The following is a 17296-nucleotide window of genomic DNA, read 5'->3' as shown; positions in this document are numbered from 1 at the left end:
TTATAAACTTTCATTATTGATGCAAAACAATTTCTCCTTTCCCCACACACAGTAGGTAGTCTACTTTCCATCGTAGGAATTGAAATGTCTTTTGGCTTCATTATCAAATTTTCTTCGAGGCTATAAAGAAGCTACTTCAATAGGTTCCCTCTTTTGAAACCATCCGACATCGTAGGCTGTTGAGGACAAGCATAAAAACCTATCCTCCTCTTCACTGAAATCATAACAAAAGTACTAAGTAAATCAGAGAGAATCGTGAGGGTGAGTAGGGTTTCTTGGTTGAAGAAGAAAGGAGAATAGTTGGGGACTTAGAACACTCTGAAATTTCAAGATCTTTGCTGGAAAAGAGGTAGGGGCAGCTAAACCATCTCTTAGATATTACAATTTCATATTTCATGATCATGAATCTAAGCATATTGGAATTTATTAACAATAGCTAGCTGTCTACTTTTGTGAATCTTAGTTTCCTATTGTTTTCTATTTTTCGAGTTACCTCAGTAAACTGTCCAATTCTACTTCATTTACCGTTAGATGTAGCTAAATATTTGATATATGGGACATAAGACATATTAAATTGCTTTGACCGTTCGGATTATTATTTTATCATCTGTAGTTAGAGAATTAAATTTCCGCATGTTGGATCAATTTGATGACTGCTTTATTTCTGCTACTAAGTCTCCACGGTAAAACTTACATTCCCACCTAGTGAACCGTTAGATCGACCTTAAATTTTGATATATGGACCATAAGATATATTATTTTGCCTTGACCGTTCGGATTGTTATTTTGAGGCCTGTATTTAAAGGAATAAGTCTCGCATGATGGAATAAGTTAATAATCACCTTATTTTCTGTTACTAAGTTCCCTCAGGAAAACATAAATTCTTGTCAATTTAACCGTCGGATGGATCTGAAATTTTGATATGAGGTTCCTAAGACATAGATTTTGAATTTGACCGTTTAGATTATCAATTAAAGTTATAAAATAATAGATATAGATTTCGCATTTTGAAGTAGCCAATTTTCCAGCATGGTTTTATGCCTGGACCAACTAAGGAGAAATTAAGAGTTTCATCCCATCAACCGTGAGATTGATTTGAAATTTTTACTATAGGTTTTAGACATGTACAGGTAGGGAAGCCAAACCATTTTCTTTACTTCAACATGCATGATAGTGTAATTTCTTCACATGTAATTATAGTTTACCTCATGAACTTGGTTGAAATACACATCTTGACTTTGAAAGTGTGAACTAGATTATATTGAATGAATGATATAGCTTGATAGAAGTGTTGTTGACTTCAAAATGTGAAAGAAGAAAGAGATCTTGATTCTCAATATGTTGTATGCTGCAAATTCCTTTTTCTCTCTGTAATTGAGGTGTTGTGGGATACTCACGGCAAGCTTAAAAAAAAAAAATAAGTGAAGGAAATTGTTTTCCTTTGAATTATTGATCCTCTCCTTTTCAATGAGTCATATCTTAATTTTAAATTATTTCCTTATAAAACTTGATTGTGTTTTTCTTTAAAATTTGACCTTTCTAACTTTGGATGACCAAACATTACGTAAATGTTCAGAAGAAGATAGGCATGGGAATGAATTTTTAATTCCCTTTTTAATCAAACATGTCCAACCTTATCTCTCAATGTAGAAAATTTTGTAAGTTGTCAAAAGATGTGGGTCCTTAAGTGTAGAGTATAATACTCATTCAATTAGTAAAAATAGAATTGAGTTGCTAACTCATTCTGTAACGTAAACCATATGTTCAATCTTAATTAGAAACTTGAACTAAAGAGAGATTGAAAGTAAACTCACCTGAGAAGATTAGAGAAACATCAATTTTGAAAATTTCACTACAGTTAGTACAATGGTCCAAAAATTATGAATTTGGTGTCCAATGAAAGTTCTTTCAATCTAGATTCCAAACTGAAAAGAATCATCTCATTTGGAGTTATGTAAATAGAGTTATTACCAAAATAGTCAGCCAAGGTCATTGCTGAAATTACAGAAAAACGTAATTAAAATGTTGATGTTAAATATTTTACTGCAGCTAACCTTAAAATCCAAAAATTTCGATTTTTGTGTCCTATGAAAGATATTTGAATATAGAATCCAACAAAACAAGAATCAACTCATTTAGAGTTCTGTAGAAAGAGTTATGAGTAAAACACTGAGCAAAGGTCAGAATTTACAACAAACAGTCTTGAACAAGATTTTTGGTATTTATTTTGAATTGTCATTTTGGATAGTTTCTTAAGGTATTTAAAATAGTCTTGGATGATTATTTAGTTTCATATGGGGAAGATTTATGCTTATTCTCGGTAATTAAAAGAAAGGAAATTTCCTTTTTGCCTGAGTAAGGCAATAGGAGGATTCGAGTCCTGTTATTTTCCTCTTACGAGGGAATATGGATGTCTTACCTTAAGTTTCTCTCTCGTGCTGAGTATTGTGCTTGGTGAATAGATGTTAATCACCAAGGTTTTTATTCGTAAGACCTTGAAGAACAAGGAAAATATGTCCGAAGTTGCGGGTGAAGGACAACTCTTATCCGCGGTTCATATGAGGAACCGGTGTTGATATATGAAGGATAGAGCCGAGATAGGTTCAATAGCTGCGTGTGAAGGGCCAGTGTCCATTAACTTTGTGTGAAGGATAATAAGTCTATTATTCATGTGTAAGGAATGGAAAAAGAAGTGAGACTTGTGTACATTTATTTGTATACGATATAATATCAGGAGTTAACATTTAATGTTACTATTGATATTTAAGCTATGAAAATAAGTTTATTTATAATGTATATCTATTTGTAATTGGTTAGCTCACCCTATTTATGTGTCTACGATGATCGTATAACTCGTAACGTTATACGAGAGTAGATGATGTTTCAGGTAAAGTTGAAGAAGTTTAGTGCGAGGATGCGATGGGAAAACCTCTATGGGATTTTAGAACATGTATTTTAAATTGTGAAATGTGTGGTTTGTAATTTTCAAGAGTTTTAATATTTAGTTTGTACTTCAATAAATACTCTTGAAACTTTGACGATATTATTGTGTAATAATATTAAGTGTTGTGATTTCAAATGCGAATCAATGCTTTGTTTTAAAAAAAAAAAAAAAAAAAAAAATTACTGTAATACTCTAAAAAGGGGTGTTACAGTGACAGCGCCGTACACCCTTCAACATAATGGACTAGCGGAAAGAAGGAACTGAACGGTAATGAACATGGCCAGGTGTCTCATAAAGGAGAAAAGATTGTCGCAAAGCTTCTGGGCAGAGGCCGTCTCGACAGTTGTTCACATCCTCAATAGATGTCCTACCAGAAGGCTTGAAGGCAAGGTACCGCTGGAAGCATGGTCAGGTAATAAACTATCGGTGCATTATTTTAAAGTGTTCGGTTCTCTTGCATTTAGTCATGTTGCAGATAAAAAACGATCGAAACTACAAGATAAAGGCGAAGCTATGGTTTTTGTTGGATATCACCCAACTGGTGCATACAAGCTTTACAACCTGATCACAGGAAAAATGGTGTTGAGCAGAGATGTGATCGTGCTTGAGGATGAAACATGGGACTGAGATCACAAACGAACCAGCTTGAAAAAATCGATAGGAGAATTACTTACCGAGCGGCAGAGGTGTGGTGAACCGAACGGTCAAGATTCGCTGTACCGATCGGTTTCTGATGATGAAATCACAGATACCAGTAGGAGCAATGCCAATTTAGCTATAGCTCAAAGGGCACATAGACAAATTATTATACCTCCAAGGTTTACAGATTTGAGATATACTCTGATGTAGGTATTAATGATGAGGGAGATATTGTCACATTGCATTGATGGCTGAGGCTGAACTAGCGAATGAGGATGAAGCTCTACAGCAACCGGTTTGGAAGAATGCCATGATAGAAGAGCTAAGATCCATAGAAAAGAATGAAACGTGGAGAGTAGTTGATCTTCTAGCTGGAAAGCACTACATTGGAGTAAAGTGGATTTTCAAGAAGAAATTGAATCCGAACGGCACAATCTCAAAACACAAGGCGAGATTGATGGCCAAAGGGTTTCTTCAAAGACGAGGAGTAGACTTTGATGAGGTCTTCGCACCGGTCGCAAGGTTGGAGACCATTCTGTTAGTGGTAGCAGTGGCCTGCACAAGGGAATGGCCATTGTTTCAACTTGATGTCAAATATGCCTTCCTACACGGACCTCTGGAGGAGGAGGTTTACGTTCAGCATCCCCTAGGTTTCACTAAACAAGGCAAGGAGCATAAAGTGTATAGACTCCAAAAGGCCCTGTACAGTTTAAGACAAGCACCGAGAGCTTGGAACAAGAGAATTGATGCCTTCTTCAATCAAGCATAGCTTCGAAAGATGCACAGTAGAACATGGATTATACGTGAAAGGCAGTACAGGTAAAAATATAATGATAATCTATCTATATGTTGATGATCTATTGATAACAAGATCAAAACTGGAACAAATAGATGAGTTTAAGAGGTTGATGGAAACCAAGTTCGAGATGACCGACCTTGGAAAGCTAAAGTACTTTCTAGGAATGGAATTTACTCAGACTATTGCCGGTCTTGTCATGCATCAGCAGAAGTATATGAGAGAGCTTCTCGAATGGTTTAAGATGACTTCCTGCAACTCGATTAAAAGTCCTCTTGAGGTCAACACCAAGCTAAGGAAAGATGAGGCCGAAGAGGAGGTGAACGAGACAACATATAAGCAGATGGTTGGATCACTGCGTTTTCTATGCAATAGCCGACCAGATTTGACGCTCAGCGTTGGGCTAATCAGCAGGTCATGAGTCAACCAAAGAAGAGCCACATGATTGCAGCCAAACGGATTTTCAGGTACATCAAAGGAACAGTTGACCGTGGAATTCTGTTTCGAGCCGGGAGACATAAAGATGAATTTAAGCTCATTGGCTACGCTGACTCAAACTATGGAGGAGATCCAATGGAAAGGAAGAGCACGTCCAGTTACATTTTCTTTCTCAATGAAGCACCCATCTCATGGTGCTCCAAAAAGCATCCAGTCGTTGCCTTATCAAGCTGTGAAGTTGAGTAAATAGCAGGGTGTTATGTTGCATGCCAAGGAATATGGGTTATGGAACTGTTAAAAGAACTGAAGTTACTTAAGGAGAGGTCAGTACAACTGAGAATGGATAACACATCTGCCATAAACTTAGCAAAAAACACTGTAAGTCATGGCAAGAGCAAACACATCGAAGTTAAGTATCATTTCCTGAGGGACATGGTGAACAAAGGGAAGATTGAGTTAGTCTACTGCAAGACCGAATGGCAGTGGACAGATCTTTTCACAAAACCGTTAAAAGTTAACACATTTGAGCACTTGAGAAAGGAGATCGGGGTTATATCTCTTAAGACTTGAATTAAGGGAGAGTGTTAGGAGATTATAACTCAAGCCTCAAGTTAGTTAGTTAGTTGGTTTTAAATCTGTAATTGTCATATACATGTATAAATACTCTGCACCTCTTGTATTTTTTTAACGAACACATTCAATACAATTTACTTTCATTTTTCTCTCATTGCTTTTCACCCTCAAGTGCTTCCTGTTGCGCTCGGTCTTTACTCGCTCTCGTTTACACCGTTCGGTTGCAGCCGCTCAGTCTAGTTTGCTGCACACTTAGGACCGTTCAGTCAACGTAACGTCTCGCTCAAAAACACTCTTCTCTTTTCTAACAAATTTTGATTTAATTATAAATTCTTTTAAAGTTTACTTTTGGGTGTTTGTATAAGTAAATGAAACTTTCTATTTCTGTTAATATTATTAATAAATGGTGATAATAAATTTTCAAAATAAAAGATTTTGAAATTTACGAATTTTAGTAAAGTATCTTAATAGCATTCAACTTGGATGTTAAATTAATATAATTTATAATATATTATTTTTTGAAAAGCAATTAAAATTATACAATTTAAAATATATACTTACAAATCAGATAATACATTCCAATTTCAAAAATAATATAATTCTTTCACATTTCATCATGACTATGCTTTCATATATAACACGATTATTAAGGTTGTGTTCGTTTGCATACCTGTCATTTTTTATGCGTATTTGCAGAGATGGATTTACGAGATAAATAATATTAGTTTTCAAAAATTTGAAAGCGAAGTAGAGCGATGATTTGCTGGATAGATCAAATTTTCAATATTTGCATCTTTGTTCGGATTTGAAACGATTTCATATGAAATTTCAAATTTGTTCGCATAGAATTATGATTGAATATGAAGGCTGCAAGAGATGAAGATATTAAACATGAAAATTACAGAAGAAAAATGATTGAAGATGAAGGTGGAACTGATTCCACTTGCAGATGGAATCGATTCCAACGACATTTATCCAATTCCAAGCCTTTGTATTTGATTCTAAGCCAAACGTATATAGTTTCAGCACTTAGTATTATTCGGTTCCAACATTTCATATTCGATTCTTGCATTTTATATTTGGTTCCAAACTACTTTTTTTTTTCTTGTTGGATATATATATATATATATATATATATATATATATATATATATATATATATATATATATATATATATATATATATATATATATATTACGTAGTTTCAAATATGTCTAATCAGGTAGAGTATTTCTTGTGGTCATGATAGAGTTCATTCATGCTTCTTCTTAAATAATAATAATAATAATAATAATCCTAAAAAATATATTATTTTAATTATTTCATTTAAAAAATAATTTAAATTTTTTTCTTCTTTATAATAATTTTTAAAATTAAATATATTAATAATAGTAATAATAATAATACAACTTTTTTTCATGTTAAAAAATAATTTTTATTTTTATCTTCTTATAATAATTTTTACAATTATATATAATATTAACAATTACAATTTTATATTACTTTTATTATTAAGGATATTTTGATAATCTTTAATTTTTACCAATTAAACAATTTTTTTTATTTATGGTCAAATTCTAAACTAATTTTCAGAAACTTAATTTCAAATATACTCTCACTCACCTCCAAATCTCTTAAAAGAAAACAACAATCAATTTACTTTCAAATTCCTTTAAATTCATTTACTCAGTCTCCTCCAAATCATCTTTTAAAGTGAATACACACTAAATATACCTCAAAATGTGACACCCGGGCACTGAGACGAGGGCGGGGAGTGACGCCGGTGCAAGAGGCATGGTGCAGGGGGCACAGACAAGGAGCGGCTCCTGGTAGGCTTTGAGTGGAAGGGGTACATGGACGAATCGAACATACACCGGAATGAGAGGGGTCTGGAGACTGTGTAGGTATGGGACTATACAGTTGAAGGATAGCTTAAAAGGATTGATTTGGCTACTCATATCACCAAAATGCATTTGCTTTTCGGTAGCCTGACTCATAAGAATTCCATGGTTAAGCGTGCTTAGCTTGGAGTAATTCTGGGATGGGTGACCTTAAGCACACTGGAAAGCCTGGTGATCTGTGGGGACAGTCAATGGTCCCTGTGAGTTGTCGGGACGTTACACAAAACACATAACTTTATTTAACTTTAAGATAAATTTAAAATAAACTTAAAATTATGTGTTAATTATAATTAATCAGAAAGCATATAACAAAGAACGTTATATTTTATAACTAATTATAATTAATACATTTTTTCAAGTTTATCTTAAATATACCTTAAAGCTGGCATAAACATTCATGCATTTTTGTACATATTTTTTTATGAAGATGGAAGAGGTATGGAAAAGGTAAAAGAAATATCATTTTTTATTCTTCTGTCTCGCTCATTAATATACAAGTTTCCTGTATTTTTGTGCTCTGAATTGACGATCAACTTGGTCAGTTACTCCAATATCAACCCTAAAATTTATACGAACCAAAACCAAATCTGAAAGACAGCTCAACAGAGCAGCATATATTCAATTTTTTATAGTGATTGTATAATAAATAAATATTGATGGTATCTGCAAATGTTTTAGCACTAAAAGGCATTACTATTTTGGCAAAACTGTTGAAGAATTCTAAGAAGTTGTTTATTAATAAGAATACAGTATCGGTATGAGCCATGTACTTTGCAATCATGCTTTCTTCCCAGTATCAAACTTATAATAAAATAAATGAGGTCAATGGATATCCTACACTTACAACAACTCATCTGATGGTGACAAAACATCTATTCCCTTGTGATGATGCCATGTAGAGAGAGAGAGACTGCAAATCAGGGTGTACTGCAATCTTGTTGATTCTCCATAACACGGCATGAAATTGGATACAACAGGCATTAATCGGTAGCTGAAACGTTCTATTGTGACAATAGAAAGTTATTTCAGTAATTCAAGTCGTTTCTTTGTTAAATTGATCTTCTCTTCTGCTTCTGTGGCTTTTTCTTGCACCCCGCGGACCACAGCTTCCGGTGCTTTCTCTACAAACTGTAGCAAGTCACGGCAATAAGAAATTTGGCAAACACTCTTGTTATACTTTTGTGTATCCATGTTAGAATAATTTTATAAAAACACTAGAGGAGCCTAGAAAGCCGTTAAACAAAATTATCACCAGGTAATACTCAGTAACTTTAGTAGTTTATTTTAATTAATACTGAAAAAATCATCCTGTATTGTATTACTCAATGTGTTTTCTGATATCGAAACACTTGATCTTAGATTTTATATTAACTTCAAAAATAGTGTTAAAAACTCTGGAACACTCAAAAAATACTGTTAAAAAATTTGGAAGACTACTTTGCTACCTTTGCTCAGTTTGTTTAGAATCATTTCGTATCTACCTATATTATCTGATTTTGATAGTTTAGCAGCATAAATAACAAGGGTTAGTGTACATTAAAATAATGAGAGTAAGTAATATATCGTTTCATACTTGAGGAGAATTGAGTTTAGATTTTAATGCATCATATTCCTTCTGCATCTTGGAAAGACGCTTTGAAAGTCGTTCAATTTCTGCAGAAATATCAACCATATCGGCCAGAGGGAGATAAGCCTCCAGTCCCTCTCCAGCCACGAGGTGAACTGACTGATCTGCATTTCCTGAAGTATATTACGTGACATTGTTTCAGCCGCCAGCATTTATTTAGGACCAATAAATAATTGACTTGAGAAAAATGATACAAATTCAATCTTCAACCACGGAGGGCAAAAAGTTCAGTAGAAATCATGCCTGGAGAAGAATCTGTGAATTCCAGATTTTGTAGATCCAGCCGAGAGAGAAGAGCTAGAACCTCTCGTTCTTCCTGATGAAAAATAAGATACACCACAACATTACTTTGTTTTTCTCAAGAACAAGAGCAGAGGGGAAAATCTATGAAATTCATCAAGATTACAGTTCCCGTGTTGCTCACAAATAAATTGATTCCTCCAAACATGGGGCAGGTCAGTTTTAAGAAGGTAGACGGAAAGAAGAAAAGATCAAGAGGAATAAGGTTAGGGACCAAGAATGGGAAGAGTTAGAAAAAAAAAAGAATTTTATTGGACATATAAAGAAGAAAAGAAAAATAGAACACTCTCTCCTCTAAGGGTTTCCTCTTCACTAAGGATTTCAACTTTCACAAAGAACTAATGCTCAATCTGTCAAACGAACACCCCCTCACCAATCCTTATTTCCTATTATTAGAGAATAATAACGTGTAATAGGAAAACATTACTTCTTCTTTAATCCTAGATTATTAGCTTGTTTGTTGTGCCAGCTGTCCTTTTTGTTAGTTTGTTATATGTACGGGCACACTTGTATCCAAGATGCATCTTCTATAAAATGCTCCATTTCCTCACTGTTTTCAGAGGGTTGAAATAATGAAAACCTTTTTTACATTTTAATATTTTTTTCTAAGACTTATTTATGTTTAACACCACAAGTAACTCATTAATATTCTAACCATACCTGATTTCTCCTTCTCCATATATCATAACAAAAGCATACTTACGATTTATATATTAAAATAAAGAAAAGAATCACATGATGATAAATAAAATTGCAATTCATATTCATTTTCTTAAATATTGGAGGTAGAGAAATGAGGAGTAACCACACTTACAGCAATATAGTCTATAACTTCTTTGTTTGCAACTACAGATGCTGATATACGTTTTGCCGGCTCAACAGAATAATCACATGATGATAAATAAAATTGCAATTCATATTCATTTTCTTAAATATTGGAGGTAGAGAAATGAGGAGTAACCACACTTACAGCAATATAGTCTATAACTTCTTTGTTTGCAACTACAGATGCTGATATACGTTTTGCCGGCTCAACAGAATATTCTGCCCGAGCATTCCTGATGGCTCTAACCTAGAAAACGAAAAAAAATAAAAATAAAAAGATATAAACTAACCAAAAGTGTGATTATGCAAATGAATCATGTTCCAAAGAAATATTGAAAAGGTTGAGAGAAGAAAATAAAGATATAAACTAACCAAAGCCTGCAAATTTTCAAACTTTTTTATAGAGCCATTGTTCCTTGGAAGTTGAGTCTCGGGCCAAGGTGATACAATAAGAGCATGTTTTCGGTAAGGGAGTGCCTATTGGCAAAAGAAAAAAATATATATGATAGCAGTTCCATCTTATAGCCACTTGAAGAAATATTGAGATAGAATACTGCTGAATTTAAAGGCAGGTATACAAAGAGAAAGAAAATAGGGAGATTGGCTGGAATTGATCCAGCAGAAATGGCTTTCCTTCTTATGCAGAGTCTCCGTGTAGGCAAAGAATTAGTGAGCACTGCTTCCTAAAAACAATATCCATTTAACATACGATACACAAACCCCATGGATATTATCACAACTATGTTTTTCTTATATTTGCTGACTGTGTAATACCACATGTTATCTTTATTTATTAATCAAAAGTTGAGGTAATTAGGGACCTAAATTCTAGCAAAACGAACGTTTACAAAGGTTGGAGCTCAAAGATGATGTCCACAAGGCCTTCAGCAAGGGCAAGGCCGAGTTTAGCTGCTCTAGCATTTCATCTTCATCCTCTTCATCTTCCCTCAAAGATTCTGTTGTACATTACAGGGCTAGGAAAGTGTAACAGTAAAACCATGCATAGCAGTTTTTTATTTTGACATACATATTATATATATGGTGCAAATTCTAAAGGTGATCATGCCCACCAACTCATCTGTAAAATTCTGAAAGAAGGTGATGTCTTACTGTCTTGTGTAATCCACACCATGTATTTTGAAAATAATTTAATATCCTTTATGGTGCTGAAAAATGTTGGAAATCCTACATCGACTAGAGGTAAGGTCAATTCATAGTATATAAGTGAATACAAACCTCACCTTACAAGCCGCTTTTATGAAGTTGATTTAAGCTTAAAGTCTACTTCTTAACATGGTATCAGAGCCAGGTTAGAACTTATTCTAGCGATATTTGTGTTACTAGACATATTGTTCCACCCGTAATTGGATCGCTATCGGATCACCCATTAATATCTAGTCTCACGTTCGAGATGTATATATCTCGGTGTGACAGGGTGTGTTGGAAGTCCTACATCGGCTAGAGATAAGGCCAATTTATACTTACAAGTCGGTTTTATAGGGTTAAGTTAGGCTTAAAATTCACTTCTCAACATTACTAATTATTAGTGTTGTAAATGGCATATTACTAGGATAAAATTATTCTCAACATCTCCATTGTAATTAAGAAAATATCTTCAAAATTTCCTATTCATTTCAACATATTTTATTGTTACATACATTTCGTATTTGCGGTGTGCAAGAGCAAGATGTTTGATGAATACTGAAACTCTAGGAAGAGAAATATTTACGAGCATTGTCAAAAGCATGGTTTCCTTAGGATATAGGCAAAGCCAAGGAGATCATACTTTATTCATAGAGAACTTTGTTATAGGTAAACTTACACTATTGTTGGTCCATGTAGATGACATGATTATTGTAGATGATGAAACCTAGAAATTGATTTTTAAATGAAAAATTGGCAGCCCAATTTAAAATGAAAAATAAGGGAAAACTTACATATTTCCTTGGAATAGAGGTACTTATTCAGAAAAGGAGATTTTCATTTTCCAAAGAAAATATGTACTTGAATTTTTAAAGAAATTGGTAAGCTGGGATGAAAAGTTTCAGGAGTTCCTATTAAATAAAATCATAGAATTGGAAGGGAAGAGAACTCTCTTTTAAGAGAAACAATATCAAAGATTGCTAGGAAAACTTATTTATCAAATACGAGACCAGACATTGTTTATGCAGTTAGCATGGTATGCAAGAAAAAGACAGCGAAGGAATGGACAAAATTCTTCAATACTTGAAGTGAAGCCCATGAAAGGGGCTATTTTTCAAGAAAGAAGACCCTTTCACCTTGAAGATATATACTAATGCAGGCTATGTAGGATTTGTTGTTGACAAAACCAACTTTTGGGTACTGTATGTTTATTGGAGGATGTCTAGTGACTTGGAGAACCAAAACAATAGGATAGAGTATCTCGTTCTAGTCAGAAGTTTAATTTTAAGCCCTTGCTCAAGATGTGTGTATGACTCTAGATGAATATTTGATGACAAGGTTGACATCCTCAGGCAAAGTCTACCATTAGTATTGTCCATAATCCAGTCCAACATGATAGAATCCAATATATTGAAATTGACAGGAACTTTATTAAAAGATATCCCTGACAGGGTGTGTAGTGGTTATAACCCATGTCCTTAGAGGACTTCAAATAGCAGACATTTTCACTAAAGGGCAAAGTCCAAGATCTTCTTGTAGGCAAGTTGTTAGAATTTGTCTTATTAGCTGTATTATCTCTATCAAGATTTGTGTTTTATTGTTTCCTTATTTAGCATGTTATAATTACAGTATATGATGGGGATATCCCTGAATCATAGGGATCTGGTTGTCTAGGAGTTAATATTATACTTCCTAAAATAGCTTTCTAGCCTTGTATATATGGATTGTATTCTCAGCATAATAAGATGAATTATTCTACCCTAAATTATAACATGTTATTAGCGCTCTCAAATTCTGGGTGCCGCCTACGCACACCAAAACCCTAGACGACAACTTTCATTGCTGCCACCATCCCTTTCAAGACAGCCTTCATTACTGTCACACACCAAACGCTAGCCACCAGCCTTCATTACTGTAAATCGTTTTTCTGGGTTGCCATTCTTCACTGCCTTAAGGTCGTTGTACTGCATGGACATGGAAGACCAAATTCCTGAAGTAGTGAATACTAAGTCATAGTACACTCAGGAACAACTGCAGAACCTCAACATTGTCTATCGATTGAATGGGAAGAATTATTTGAAATAGGCCTAGCTTGTTCGCAGAACTTTGAAAGGTAAAGGGAAAGTTAACCACTTGACTGAAGATGCTCCTAAAGAATAAGATCCCAGATTTACAAAATTAGATAAAGATGACTCTATGATAATGGCATGGCTATGGAACTCCATGATCCCAGAGATCACTGATACTTGCATGTTTCTTAATTCTGCAAAGGAGATTTGGAATGTGTTGGGTTTCCAATTAGGAAACCTAGGGAAGAATCTCACTAACACTCAACCGAACACTGAATTAACCTCCACACTTAGTATTCCCAGTAAGAAAGTCATATACAGAGTAGTTATGGGAGCCTAACCTCCCCCACAGGAATAACGTTTCCTGTTCAAAGAATGCAAGCAATCAAAAGTCCCCTCAACATATAACTACTTCCTATATATACAAGTCTATCCCGCGTCTTTCCTAACTGTTAAGACAGTTAGAGTAACTAACTCTACTAACTCTTCCTTCTCCTCTCATAGACTCTCAGCCTCCTATCATTACCCCCTCCCTCTTCAACAATCTTGGCCCCAAGATTGAGCTCCGGATATTGGTCTTGGATGACCAATATGTCTTCCCATGTAGCGCCCTCTCTGCCACCTTCCTGCCATTCGACCAGGACCTGATGTACTACATCTCCTCCTTGCTGTAGTTGCCTTTCTTCTATAATCCGGATTGGCCAAAAGGTTGGCCCCTCTGCCTGGAGTTCTACAGGTAATTCCTTCTCTGCCCATCTGTCACCCACTGCTTGTTTTAGTTGAGACACATGAAATACTGGATGTATCCGAGCTGAATCTGGTAGTTTGAGTTTATAGGCCACTTTTCCCACCCTCTGCAACACTTGATACGGTCCAAAATATCTGGCCGAAAGCTTGGGATGTATTCTAGTCGTCATGGAGGTCTGACGATGAGGTCTAATTTTTAAATAGACCATATCACCTTCCCTGAAGCTAATCTCCTTCCTCTTCTTGTTGGCCTGGTGCGCCATTCGATCTTGGGCCCTGCTCAAATGGAATTTTAATTGTGTAAGTGCCTCGTCACGTGTCATCAAGTCTTGTGCCACCGCTTCCACAGCTGTTTCTCCCGGAATAAATCTGCTAAATGATGGAGGGGGCCTACCATACACCGTTTCAAACGGGGTGCAGCGTGCTGATGCCTGGTAACTGGTGTTATACCAGTATTCTGCCCAAGACAACATTTCATACCACCCCTTTGGCTGTTCCGAACAGAAACAACGCAAATATCCCTCAACAATCCTATTCACCACCTCCGTCTGCCCATCCGTTTCGGGGTGGTATGCAGTGCTCATTTTGAGCTGCGTTCCTTGCAACTTAAACAACTCCTTCCAAAATATGCTTAAGAAGATGGGGTCTCTATCAGTCACAATCGACACAGGAATCCCATGCAATCTTACGACTTCCCTTGCAAATATTTCCGCTACTGTCTTGGCCGAGTAAGGGTGTCTCAAAGCAATGAAATGGCCATATTTGCTCAATCTGTCTACGACCACAAGAACCGCATCATGGCCGTGTGATTTTGGCAGTTTTACTATGAAATCCATGCTCACCTCTTCCCATACCACCTGTGGAATTGGTAAGGGTTGTAGCAGCCCTTGAGGAGAAGCAGCCAAGTATTTATGCTGCTGACACACCTCACACCTAGCAACGTACTCAGTAACCATCTTCTTCATTCCCACCCAATATAGAGACTGGGCGATTCTTCTATACGTGCGGTAAATTCCAGAGTGGCCCCCTGTTTTAGTTACATGGAATTCAGCTAGCAGCTTAGAGACCCATGCTGAACTCGCTGATATTACCATTCGACCCTTGTAGTGCAACCTATCATTCTCCATTGTATAAGCCAGATGACTCTCGGGGTTCTTCTTAATCTCATTAATCAGCCTCTGTAATACTTCATCCTCCTCCACTTCCTTCAAAACTTCATTAAAATCTGGCCAGAATGGCCTGGATAGCAAGTGCAACTCCCCTTCCTCCGTATTACCCTCTTCTCTCCTCGATAGAGCATCCGCCGCTCGGTTGGTACTTCCCTTCTTGTAGATTATTTCGAAATCATACCCCATCAATTTAGCCAACCAATTTTGTTGGTTTTGGGTGACTATACGCTGCTCTAGGAAGTATTTCAGACTCCGCTGATCCGTATGAACAATAAACCTTCTCCCAACAAAGTAGGGACGCCAATGCTGAATGGCCATGACTAAAGCCATCAATTCTTTTTCATAAATGGATTTGCTCAGTGATCCTGCAGATAAGGCTTTGTTGTAGAAAGCAATGGGTCTGCCCTCCTGGGTTAGCACCGCTCCTACGCCCCCACCTGAGGCGTCACATTCTATATGGAAATCTTGCTGGAAATCGGGCAATGCCAACACGGGAGCAGTGGTCAAAGCTGCTTTTAACTTGGCCATGGCTGTGCTTGCTGCTTCTGACCAAGCAAACTGACCCTTCTTCAATAAATCGGTCAGTGGTTTCGCTATCCTTCCATATCCCGACACAAAACGCCGATAGTATCCTGTCAGACCTAGGAACCCACGCAACTCCTTCAAACTCCTCGGCTCGCCCCACTCATACACTGCTTTCACCTTATCCACATCCATTTCGACCCCCATTGCAGAAATTTGGTGGCCCAAATAGCGAATTCGCTGCTTCCCGAATTCACACTTCTTACTGTTTGCTACCCACCGTTGTTGTTCCAATATTCTCAACACCAACCCCAGCTGTTCTAAATGGTCTCTCCATGTGGGGCTGTACACCAGTATATCATCAAAAAAAACTAACACGAATTTCCTGAGATAGTTCTGGAACAGCTTGTTCATCGCTCCTTGAAAGGTGGCCGGCGCATTCATTAGTCCGAAGGGCATCACCAAGAATTCAAAATGCCCCTGGTGAGTGCGGAAGGCAGTCTTGGGTACATCGTCTTCATTCATTCTAATCTGATGGTACCCCTCTTTAAGATCAATTTTGGAGAAGTACTTCGCCCCCTTCAGCTCGTCCAACAGCTCTTCTATGACTGGAATGGGAAATTTATCAGGGACGGTGGCCCTGTTTAAGGCTCGGTAGTCTACACAGAAACGCCAACTACCGTCCTTCTTCTTCACCAATATTACGGGGCTGGAGAATGGGCTAGAACTGGGTCGGATGAGCCCCGCTTTTGTCATGTCTGTCACTTGCTTTTCGATCTCACTTTTCATGAAGTGTGGATACCTATAGGGGCGGACATTTATAGGATCCACTCCCTCCTTAAGTGTAATGTTGTGCTCTTTGTCACGTGATGGGGGTAACCCTTTTGTTTCTTGGAAAACGCCATAGTGCGCTTGTAACAGCGCTTCCAACTCTGCTTTCTGCTCTCCCGTCAAATCACCGCTCCACCCGTCATCTCTCTCCTGCTCCACCCCATTCAGACTCCACACTAATGCCCATGACTCAGCATCCACTATCTTGGACAACGTTCTGGGCTCTACCAGCTGTCGCGCCAATGTTGGGTCACCCCGTATCTTAATCTTCCTGCCGTCCACGTTGTAGATCATCGTCATCTCCCCCCAATTAACTCTCACTTCTCCCAAATTTCCCAGCCATGCAACACCCAAAATGACGTCCACTTCTCCTAGTTCAAAGACAAAGAACTCCTCCTCGACTGTGGCGTCTCCCAATTCCACTCTTATTTTCTCGCAGCGACCACGCGTCATCCTCCTGTGTCCATCCCCTAAACTAACCGAATATGGCCGTGTGTCAATCATAGGCAGTTCTAACTCCTCCACCAACTTCCGGCTGATGTAATTGTGGCTTGCGCCACTATCTACGAGTACCACCACTTCTCTCTCTCCAATTCGTCCTCTCAACTTCAGGGTCTTGGGTGTTGTTAATCCTTCAACGGAGCAGGCGGATAACTCCATGGGTTTCTCTTCTAGGCTTCCCACTTCTTCGCATTCATCTTCCTCCTCATCCTCGGCTAATAGCAACACGCGTAGGCTCTTCTCAGTACACCTATGGCCTGGTGCAAACGG

General features: G+C 37.1%; 1 protein-coding gene and 1 long non-coding RNA gene across 3 annotated transcripts in view; one reads left to right on the top strand and one right to left on the bottom strand.

The window, feature by feature from the left end:
- LOC128193638 (uncharacterized) lies at window positions 1-3043 on the top strand. The gene is made up of 2 exons (XR_008245035.1): window positions 1-349; window positions 2876-3043. It is a non-coding gene; the product is annotated as an uncharacterized LOC128193638 (long non-coding RNA).
- A 4867-nt stretch (window positions 3044-7910) lies between these two features.
- Window positions 7911-17296, bottom strand: part of LOC108345812 (valine--tRNA ligase, chloroplastic/mitochondrial 2) — a 48961-nt gene continuing 39575 nt past the window's right edge. The window contains exons 23-27 of one of the 2 annotated variants that reach the window (XM_017584587.2): window positions 10417-10521; window positions 10190-10291; window positions 9163-9235; window positions 8866-9032; window positions 7911-8420 (exon numbers count right to left, since the gene is read on the bottom strand). In XM_017584587.2, coding sequence (XP_017440076.1) covers window positions 8313-8420; window positions 8866-9032; window positions 9163-9235; window positions 10190-10291; window positions 10417-10521 — 555 coding nt within the window. In that variant the 3' untranslated portion in view covers window positions 7911-8312. The remainder of the gene's footprint in view (window positions 8421-8865; window positions 9033-9162; window positions 9236-10189; window positions 10292-10416; window positions 10522-17296) is intronic. The other variant, XM_017584589.2, reaches the window with a different exon arrangement.

Source organism: Vigna angularis, chromosome 8, assembly GCF_016808095.1.
Source record: "Vigna angularis cultivar LongXiaoDou No.4 chromosome 8, ASM1680809v1, whole genome shotgun sequence".
NCBI classification, from domain to species: Eukaryota; Viridiplantae; Streptophyta; class Magnoliopsida; order Fabales; family Fabaceae; genus Vigna; species Vigna angularis.
Note: the sequence above shows the minus strand (reverse complement) of the source record. Positions and strands in the feature narration are given on the sequence as shown.